This window comes from Tupaia chinensis, unplaced genomic scaffold (assembly GCF_000334495.1).
Source record: "Tupaia chinensis unplaced genomic scaffold, TupChi_1.0 Scaffold000067_1, whole genome shotgun sequence".
NCBI classification, from domain to species: Eukaryota; Metazoa; Chordata; class Mammalia; order Scandentia; family Tupaiidae; genus Tupaia; species Tupaia belangeri.
This window is the reverse complement of record NW_006159526.1, coordinates 3,102,368-3,113,099: the sequence shown is the minus strand read 5'-3', so window position 1 is coordinate 3,113,099 and position 10,732 is coordinate 3,102,368. Positions and strand designations below refer to the sequence as shown.

Sequence of the window (10,732 nt, the reverse complement as noted above, 5' to 3'; positions counted from 1 at the left end):
TTTGGGGGGGGGTTTGCTATAGGGTGTGTGTGCTCGCCAGAAAGACAGAGAGAGATAGAGCTAGAAAGCAAGAAATCACCCCCCAGAGGGGATGGTCATGCCACAATCCCTTCTCCTCCACATGGGAGTCCAGGGACATAGCCACTACGCCAACTGCTGGCCCCACAAATGCTTAAAAAACAAAACAAAACAGTAATGATAGGTTGGGGGAGAGGTCCGACAGCAGTCACATCCCAGGACAGCCACTCGCCCACGGTCTGTGCTGATGCAGGGGCTGCCTGGGCAGGGCCTATCCCTCCTACCCATGCTGGGCTCCAGCAGCTCCTCCCTCACAGACTGTTGTCTGGAGAGTCCACTCGAACTGAGGCCTTCAGACCTTTGAATCTTAACCCCTGACCCACGTCCCCTCCTCTGTCCAGGGAGCTCAGGCTCCTGGGGCTGGGGGAGGAGCACTGACCCTAAACCAGCCCGGCTCCTCACGCTGACCCTGACCCGACCCGAACCCGCACCCCAACTTGCCTGGGCCAGGGATCCTCGTCCCAAGCCAGCTCTTGGGCCCGGGCCGCTGAGTCACTGCCTGACCCTAAAACTCAGCCTTGAAAATAACCCTGAACCCCACTCAGTACCCCAATTTCCAGCCCAACTACGCTCCATCTCTTCACGCCCTCAGCGGTAGCAGAGTCATCCCCAAAGCCACCGCGACCTCAGCTCTGACCTCTCCCCAGGCATGTTCATTTAACACCTTTTTTTCTTCTTCTTTTTTGGAGAGGTTTTTGCTATAGGGTGTGTGCGCTCGCCAGAGAGACAGAGAGAGACAGGGGGACAGAAAGCGAGAAATCACCCCCAGGGGGGATGGCCACGCCGCAATCCCTTCTCCTCCATTCTCCTCTCGGGATCTTGGGCACGCACGCACGCACACGCGCCCGGTGTGAGTTTAAGCCACCAAATCCAGGACTCGAACTGCGGTCAACTACATGGGAGTCCAGCGACATAGCCATTACGCTAACTGCTGGTCCCTTAACACCTTTTCTTTTTTTAAGAATTATTTTTATTTAACTTTATGTATTATTATTATTTTCCAGTTTAATCAGAGAGAGACAGGGGGTGGTGGAAGGAGTGAGAAAAGCCTCCAGGTTTAGGACTCGAACCTTGGCCAGTCATGTGGGAGTCCAGCGCCTTTAACCACCATGCCTTTTTTTTAAATTGCCAGTGGAGTATGCACTTGCCAGAGAGCCAGAGAGAAAGCAGCCACGATGGGCACGGTCGCGCCAGCGCTGGGTGAGACGCGCTGTGGCCACGTGGGGTCCGGCTCTCTGTGCACAGGCCTGGGCTAGTGGGCACCCTGCAGGCCTGACAGGCACCTGGGGCTAAAGAGAACCGGCTCCAGTGAGTCTGCTTTGCCGAACTTACTGCAGTGGGAGAGTGGACAGTGGGAACCGCGAGGTGCGTCCGGGTCTCTGTGGTCTCCATGGGAAGGGACGAAGGTGAGTGCCGCCCTGGGGGAGGGGACTGCAGAAGCCAGGAAGGGGCCATGACTCGGAGACCCACATGACAAAGGGAGAGCTGGGCCACGCATGGACCTAGGGGCAGGGTTTTTAGGCGAAGGACCCCAGTTCCAATGCTGCGCTCAGAGAGCCCAGTGGGGCCCCCAACCCCAGACTGGGCCCAGCAGAACCTTCCTTAATAATGTCCTTCTCTGGTAGCAGGGGCCCCTAGACAGAGACGCCCACGGGTTTCTCTCAGAGGCCTCAGGGCCTGCCCAGTCTGGAGAGCAGCTCTGGGCTCCAGGCCAGCGTGGGGGAGTCTCCCTGGGGTGCCCAGGATGGTGTTGTCACCTTGGGAGGCGTGAAGAGCAGGCAGGAGCCGGCCGATTCCGGCCTGGGGCGGCGATGGGGGGGCTGGTCCTTCCCAGCCCAACCGCAGCCTGGCCCAAAAGGGCAGACAGATAATGAGTCCTTCCCGCCCATGGTCCCAGAGAGGGAGGGGTTTCCTGACAGGAAATTGTCCTCCTCCAAGCCCCCCCTCCTCAGATCCAGGCTCTCAGCAGTCCTGGCCAAAGGAGCCTTGGGGACAGCACAGCGGCAGGGACAGAGGGACAGGCACGGAGGACAGAGGTGAGTGTGTTGCGGGGGAGGATTCCACCACGGCTCTCTGGGGAAGACAGCTCAGAGGGACTGGACAGGGCTCCAGAGCCTCCACCGCCCTGGGGGCACACGGGGCACCCTGGGAGCACTGGCTGAAGAGCTGCAAGGAGGCAGGAGGAAGGGGCGGGGGAGGCTGGGGGGCCTGGGGCTGGACAGGCTGCAAGGGCACCCTGGAGAGGTGACCCGAGATGAGACCACGCAGGGCGCAGGGTCGGATGCCTTCTGAGCGCAGGTGGAAGGCAGACCAGGGGGAGGTCCTGCCTGCTGCATCCCAAGAGCTGAGGTCATGGAGACGGGAGACGGGGATGGGAGACGGGACGGGACAGAGCTGGACACGCGTGTGCACCTGAGAGGGGCTGGGTTGTGACGGGATGGGGTTTGGGGTGAAGATCGCAGCGGGCTACGGGGGCCAGGGGGACATGCAGCGTGTAAGGACAGTGGTCAAAGGCAGCTGCTCGAGACGCTGCAAACCAAGGTGGGGGCCCCTGTGTAGGGCTTGGGGCACTCTGGGGAGAGGCTGGCAGCGAGGAAGAGGAGGGGCCCGCGGAGGGAAGCTCTGGTGGCCGAGACATCCTGCACAAGCGGGCCGGGGGCCTCAGAGGCCTCGGAAGTGAGTCAGGGGCCGGGCACTGGGAGGCAGACGAGGGTTCGGAGGGGGCAGGATGTCGGAGCCAGTTTGCAGAGGGGCGTGTTGGAGCCAGGAAGGGGAAAGACGTCGGGGCCAGTTTTGGGAAAATATTGGTCAGGTTTAAGGTGCTGGGAATAGTTTGGGGGTAATGGATCTAGTTTGGGGGAGACTGGCAGCCTAGCAAACTTTGGATGACATGGAATTGCATTGGAGGGACACTGAACCCTGCAATTTGGGGGAGAGGTGGAGATAGTTTGTTCCGGAGGGCAGAAGTTGGAGCCAGTTCTGGGGAGGGTAGAGCCATTTTGAGGGTGAGGCATGTGGAAACGAGTTAAGGAGAAGAGCAGCGGAGTTCAGTGTGTGAACAGTGAGTGTGCGTGGTGGGGGGTGGTATCCATTGCACACGGGGTCGGGAGGGGATGTTTCCAGGCAAGAGGTTGCCATGGTGACATGACTCCCTGGGGGACAGGGGACCATGGAGACCAGAGAGAGGTTGGATGGTGTTTCTAGGAGCAGGAGGTTGAGAAGCAACAACCGAGGTCTAGAGGCTGAAATGGGGGGACACGTGGGGCTGCTCACCCAGTAAGAGCTGCCCCTGCCCCGTGGCCCCGCTCACGTCAGACCCTGAAGCGCCAGCTGCTCCCAGGCCTCCACTGCCCTGACCCTGTCCCTTACCTGCTCAGAAGCCTGACCGGCTGAAAAACAACCTACAGGAGAACAAGCGACACCAGACCCTCGACCTGATCGCGCCACAGTCACACGGTAGAATACGGCGTGGCCCCGGAAATAAATCAGCTAGAGCGAGCTGTAGACATGGCTCAGTCCTGCAAGTTCGTGGCGTGAGCAAAAGGGGCCCAGTGGTTAAGGGAGCCGGATCCCGCATGGCCAAGTACAGGGATCAAGTCCCAGCCCTGCAGCTTGAAACACACACACAGGGCATGTGTGTGTGCACTCAAAGTCCCGACAGGGCAGCCAGCAGATGGCATAACAGTTAAGTCACCAGACTCCCATGTAGTTGACCGCAGTTCGAGTCCCGGACCTGGTGACTTGGAATGCACGCCGGGCACGTGTACATGTGTGTTCGTGATCCAGAAAGGAGAATGCAGCAGGGATTGCAGTGTGGTCATCCCCACTGGGGGTGATTTCTCGTTTTCAGTCTCTCTGGCGAGCACACACATCCTATAGCAAAAACCTCTCTTAAAAAAAAAAAAAGGAATAATAATAATAATAAAATCCCGAAGGATGGAGAAATAGAGAAGGGATTGTGGTGTGAACACATCCTGTAGGGGCACCTTTCGCCTTCTCCCCTTTCCATCTTTGCCTCTCCATCTCTCTCTGGCTAGCTCACCTGCCCTCTGGCAATTACCAAAACAAACACACAACTATAAGGTGACCAAAAAAAAAAAAAACAGTTTGTAGGATGCAAACGTCCGACACCGTTCTGGAACGTTTGCTGCCACGTGAGACGATAGGCGTTTCTGGACAAGGGTCTGCGTGGGCGAGGGCCCAGAGCCTGCTTCAACGGGCAGCACCGTCCAGCGGGCTCAGAGAGACATGCCTGGGGGCTGCACTGCATCGGCAACGTTGGATTTCTACAAACACCTGAACCGAGTAGGACGGAAGTTTGCATTAGAGGTCCCCAGGATTGGAGCCTCACGGGGATGTTTGTTAGGTTGGTTTTCTATACTTGTCTGGATCTTTAGACTAGTTCTCATTTTAAAAGCCATTTTCCAGGGGGTCAGCCGGTGGTGTGATGGTTAGGACACTGGATCCCAGATGGCCACCAACACAGTTCAAGTCCCAGACCCGGCAGTTTGAAAAACACTTCAGGCATGTGTGCATGCATGCCCAAAGTCCCAAGAGGAGCCTGGAGGAGAAGGGATTGTTGCATGGCCATCCCGGCCTGGGGGTGATTTCTCCCTTCCCCTCTCTCCCTGTTTCTCTCTCTGGGAAGTGCACATACCCTACAGAAAAGGGAAAAAAAAAAACCTTCCATGGCTCCCCAGATCCCTGGGGAAAGTCCAAGTCCCTCGTCATGGAGCTCGAGGCCCTCTGTGGCCTGCTCCCTACTGACCTGGCCAGCTCTTCCTCCCCACCCCAGGAATGAACTGTCTTACCTCCTTCCTTCCTTGGCTTCCTGTTTAGCACCCATTGCCCGTGAAGGGGGCTGGGGACATGATGATGACTGGGACAACTCCAGCCCTGCCCGCCTGGGGCTTGTACTCCAGGGGGCACACAGACCTGTCCTCAGACTACGATGACCCCGAGCAGGCATGACAGGGACGTGGGAGCCCAGGGGCTGTGGGATCCCTGAGGAGGGACCTGACCCAGCCTTGGGGCTAAGGAGGGCTTCCTGGAGGAGGGGATATTGGGGCCGGGTGCTGCAGCACGGAGAAGGACAAGAGGAGCCTAGAGTAAGGAGGGTGGGGACAGCACTAATGAGGTACACAGCTGCCAGACCATGCAGGCTGGGGCAAGGCTCCGGGGGCCCTGGGGAGCCATCCGAGGTTCCGGAGAAGCGGAGGGGCTGATTTACACTTTGTCACTGTCCTCAAAGGTAGACAGCTAGAATAGAGGCTGGAGACCAGGAAGAGGCTGAGGCAGAAAAGAAAGCAGGCATCGGACTGGGGTAGGGGCCATGGCGGTGGAAGAGGAGGAGCCTCAGGCTGGAGAGAGACAGGAGGCAGAGGGGCAGCAGCCAGGGAGCTGCCAGCCCCGGGAGGGCAAGGGCTGGGTCTGCCTCCGCAGCCGCCTGCACAAGGTGGGTCCTCAGCAAACATCTAGTAAGTTGTTTTTCCTTTCATTGTAAAATATGCATAACATGCAACTCACCATTTAAGGGCCAGCCCTGTGGTCTAGTGGTTAGAGGAGCCAGATCCGGCATGGCGGAGTGCGAGGTTAGAATCCCAGCCCAGAGGCTTGAAAAACACACAGGCGCGTGTGCCCCAAATCCCGACAGGAGGAAGAAATGGAAGAGAAGGGATAGCAGGAAAGCACTGCAGGGCTCCATCCCTGCCTCTCCTCTGTCTCTCTGGTGAGTGCATGTGTCCTCTGGCAAAAATACTACTACTAATACCATAAGTCATCATTACATTTATTTAATTTAATTTTATTTTATTATGTTTATTTTTTTTGAGAGGTTTTTGCTATAGGGCGCGTGCACTTGCCAGCCAGAGAGAGAGAGACAGAGAGACAGAAAGCGAGAAATCACCCCCCAGGAGGGGTAGCCACGCCACAATCCCTTCTCCTCCATTCTCTCGGCATTATGTGCAGCATCACAAAGACAACACCTGGCATGAGTTTTAAGCCCCTAGGTCCCGTACTTGAACCATGGTCAACTACATGGGAGTCCAGTGATGTAACCACTTTGCCATCTGCTAGTCCCAAGTAAGTTTTTTTTTTTAACCCATACATCCAAACAACCTCTTTTTGCCCTATGCTAGAAAACATCTTTATATAGCAGGGGATACTTTGGCCAGTGCCCCCACAGAGATAAACTACTGTCCCACTTCAACCAGGACCTGTAAGTTTAAGCTATGAGAAGAGAAATACGAATTCCTTCTCTTGGGGATGCATAGGCTATACTACCAGAGACACAGTAGTGAATAAAAAAGTCAAAACTCTAAACCCTCATAGAGCTTACATTTTTAAGGGGAATGGAGTAGAGGGGACTGTGGGAGACAAAATGTTTAAACAAAGAGAGACAGAGAGAAAGACAGATAAAAAGGAGAAAGGAGAACTCACTCCCCAGGGGTGACTGATGGCCACCCTGCAATCCCTTCTCCATTCTTCTCTGCGGATTTTGGCATGGCCCCTGCTGGGCCTGGAACGCAAATACTTGTGGAGTACAGGGGAGTCCAGCACCTTACGCACTATGCCACCTGCTGGTCCATATTTATTTATGCTTAAATACTTATTTGCTATAAGGCACATGAGTTGGGGAGGTGGGGAAGAAAGCACCCCCCCAGGGGGAATGGCCACATGGCCATCCCTTCTCTCCCATTCTCACCTCAAGATTTCGGGGACGGGGAACCAGCAGTTAGCGTAATGGCTATGTCACTGGACTCCCACGTAGTCGACCGCGGTTCGTGTCCCGAACCCGGTGGCTTAAAACTCACGCCGGGCGCGTGTGCGTGCGTGCCCAAGATCCCGGGAGGAGAATGGAGGAGAAGGGATTGCGGCGTGGCCATCCCCCCTGGGGGGTGATTTCTCACTTTCTGTCTCTATGTCTCTCTCTGTCTGTCTGGCGAGCGCAAGCGCCCTATAGCGAAAATCTCCCCCCCAAAAAAAAATAAATAAAAAGATTTCGGGGATGCACGCACATGTGCCTGGCATATTTTTCAAGCTGCCAGGTTCAGGATTCAAACGGCCCAGTTGCCCATATGGGATCTAGCTGCCTTAATCACCATGCCACCCGGTGGCCCCAAAATTCAACATAGTTTAAAACTATCGTAAGGTCAGTGGTGTTTCATACGCCGTTCAGTGGCGTGTCATACGTTGGCAATGTCAACTGCCACCTGCTTTTGCTCAGAACATCTCCACCCACCAAGGAACCCCACACACGAGCAGCCATTCCCCAACCACTCTCCTCAGAAGCTCCTTTGTCCCTGTAAGGATTCACCTGTTCTGAGGGGATACATGAGACAAGGCGGCAGGGGAACTAGTTGGATGGGGGCAGGAGGGGACGAGAGGCAGGCAGGTGCCCGGGTGTCCGGCCTGGGTGTTTGGGCAGCTGGCAGGGCCTGAGTGCCATGCAGTCTGCCCTCAGCAGGCTGTGCCATGCTGGGGGAGACGCTTCCCCTCTCTGGGCCCGCCTCTTCATAGAGGAGGGTCAGCTAAGATCTTGAGCCTTCCAAGCATGTGGCCACGTCTGATGGGGCAGGAGGGAGGCGGGGACAGTAGGGGAGAGTCTGATGCTAGGGGAAGAACCAGGCTCTGCCGTCTGACGGGTCTGGGTCAAACCCTGGATCACTGCTGGACCTGGGGCAAGTGCTTTCGCCTTTGAGCCTCAGTTTCCTCACCTCCACAGAGGGGAAACTGACAGCCCCCACTATGGAGGGTCGTGCAGGTTCGGGGAACCAGTGTGTAGACGGAGGCCTGGTACCTTCACCCCGAAGAGCTTGATCCACAGAGGCGTTGTCACCACCACCACTGATGGCCATTATTTTCCCCCTAGGTCCCCACCTGTCAAAATGCCTATCCTGAAGAGTCTAGGGGTGCCAGACCCTAAGTTGCCCCGGGCAGGGACCCTGCCTCTGAGGTCCTCCCGGAACCCCTTTGAGGAAGTTCCAGGGCTGGAAGAAGAAGAGGTCGGGGAGCTGGGGTCGCTGCCCAATGGAACTTCTTGTCGCCGTCGGGCCACCTTGGAGAAACTGGCGGGTCTGGCCCCCTTCCGGCTGGGTTGGTCACCTGGCCGACGAGCAGGCAGCCCAGGGGATGGGCAGCCCCGCTCTTTCCTGGGCCGTGTGTTGGCACCGGGGATCCGGAGGAGTTCGGCAGATTTTGGCCTCCTGGCTCGGCTTCAGGGCCTCAGAGCCCACGGGGAGGAGGAGGCGGCGGGGGAGGCTGCCCGGAGACTGGCCTTCCTGAGACTGGGGCGTGGGCCCAAGCCCCGGCGGGCGTCCCTTGCTGGGAGGGTGGTGCCTGCAGGAGAGGCAGCCCCCGAACCCCCGCCCAAGGTGCCGGAGCCCCCAAAGATGAAGGAGCCCCTGTCAGGTGAGTCCAGGGTCCTCGCCTCCCTCAACCCTGGTCATCCGGGTCTCTGTGCTTAACCCCATCCCAGCCTCCATCTGCGTCTTCATCAGCAACTTCCGGCTCCCTCCGCTGTGGCCCGCCAGCCCTGCTGCCATCCAGCCCTTCATCAACCGGGTCTTCAGTGCCCTCTCCACCAGCCTCGTCCCCCTGACTGCCCAAGCCCAACACCCCAGGGTCCCTGAGTCACGTCCCATGCCCTCCAGTCCGCCCCGATTTCAGCCTGATTCCAGCCCCTTCCCCTTCTCCTGCTCACACTATCTGCAGCAACCCACTTTCAACCTCAGGCCCCAACCCCACACTCCACGCCACTCCATCCCACCCACCCCAGCCTCCTCCTTCAACCCGACTCCGACGCCACGCCCATCCTAAACCTCCCCCCAGCCTCCATCTCTGCCTCAACGCATGAAACTCATCCCATGCCGACGCCCCCTCAGGCCCCTCCAAACACCCCTGAACCTTCCACCACCTGCGTTCGTCCCCTAGGGCCGCCACCAACCCCGCAGGTGTTAACCGGTCCAGTCCGTGGGCCACTCCTCTGCTCTAGCCCCACCCCCCATGCCAGCCCTGGGTCCAGTTCAACCTTTCCCACCTCGGTCTCACCCCTAACCCCCACCCAGGCCCATCTCAGCATCTGCCTCAACCCCACTTCCTCCCGCCTTCTACCCAGCTCTGCCCCTACCCCCGTCACTTCCAGTTTCCAGTTCAACTCCACCTCCTCTTCAGCCCTCTTCCTGTCCCCCCATCCCGAGTCCCGGCCTGAACCCCCACCCCAGGCTCCATCGTCCACTGCTTTTACATTCCTCTGTCCTCAGCTGTGACCCCCACTCATCTGCACCGGCAGCTCCAACCCCGTCTGAACCCCAGGTGTCATTTTCAAGTCCTTCCCCCTCCACAGACCCCAACCCACCCCCATTTTCATCCTGAACCTCCTCGTCTCCACCCCTGTACCCCATCTTCATCTCCCATCCATCCTGGAAGCTCCATTCTCACCCCAACCCTGGCCCAGTCCCCACTTTAACTTGACTCCACTGGGACAGTCTTTACCCCTTCCCCAGCCCTGCTGCTCCCAGCCCTCCCCCTCAGGCCCACACTGGGCAGTCTGGGGACCCCAGGGGAGCCCTTTCTGTCCTCTGATGCCCCCCACATCCTGGCCAGGAGCTATTTCAGCCCCAGCTCCCTAGGGACTGGGAGGGCACTGCGGGGAGGTGAGGAGGGGGTGACTGGAGCCCCCGCCTTCTGGAAACGGATGGGCAGAAATAGCGCTGGCCAGGAAATCGTTTCACTGCCAGGGAGGAAGTGGAGGGGGTGGAGGTGTTGAGGGTAACCCTGGGCCACCAGGACCCTCCTCTGCCCTCACGCAAGACCTTCAAACCTCACGGCTCCCCTGTCCTTGGGGACTCTGAACTTCCCAGCATGCTGGGCCACCCCAAGGCCTTCCTCACCCGCAAAAGAAGCCATTTCTGGTCTCCAAAGCCTCTCTCCGTCTCCCAGCGTGCACCCTGGCCAGGGGGCCACTGGCTGTCGCCTCCATCCCTCTCCCTCCTTCCCTGGCTCCTCAGTCCCCCCTCCGCTCACTCCTCCAACCCCTCTTCCAGTTCTTGATTTTTTTTTTTCTTAATAATTATTTAATTTAATATTATTATTCTAAAAATTTGACCAGAGAGAGACAAAGAGGAAAAGTGAGAAGGCCAACTGCCAGGACCAGGACGCTAACCCTGGTCGGCCACACGGGAACGCGGCGTCTTGTCTTACCCACCATGCTGCCCGCGGCCCGCCTCCTCCATTCCTTTCCTCCTTTCTTCTTTTCTCCTTTCTTCTTTCTTTCTTTCTCTTTCTTTCTTTCTTTCTTTCTTTCTTTCTTTCTTTCTTTCTTTCTTTAAGAGAGATTTTTGCTCTAGGGCACAAGTGCTGGCAAGAGAGACAGAGAGACAGAAAGTGAGAAACCGCCCTCTAGGATGGGTGGCCAAGCCACAGTCCCTTCTCCTGCAGTCTCCTCTCAGGATTTGGGGCACACATGCACATGTGTTCAGAGTGTTTCAAGCTGCAGGGCCTGGGACTCAAACTGCAGTCAGCAATGTGGGAGTCCAGTGCCTTAACCACCACTAGCCCCACCTCCTCCATTCTTGTTTTTTTATTTTTTGTTTTGGAGAGGTTTTTGCTATAGGGCACGTGCGCTCGCCAGACAGAGAGAGACAGAGAGACAGAA

General features: G+C 57.5%; 1 protein-coding gene across 1 annotated transcript in view; it reads left to right on the top strand.

Annotated features, from left to right (window-relative positions):
- Window positions 1–2,047: 2,047 nt before the first annotated feature.
- The window catches only part of LOC106733413 (uncharacterized), an 11,466-nt gene continuing 2,781 nt past the window's right edge, over window positions 2,048–10,732 (top strand). Inside the window, exons 1-2 of the mRNA XM_027767191.1 lie at window positions 2,048–2,114; window positions 7,949–8,487. Of these exons, the coding sequence (XP_027622992.1) occupies window positions 7,965–8,487 (523 nt within the window). The 5' untranslated portion in view covers window positions 2,048–2,114; window positions 7,949–7,964. The remainder of the gene's footprint in view (window positions 2,115–7,948; window positions 8,488–10,732) is intronic.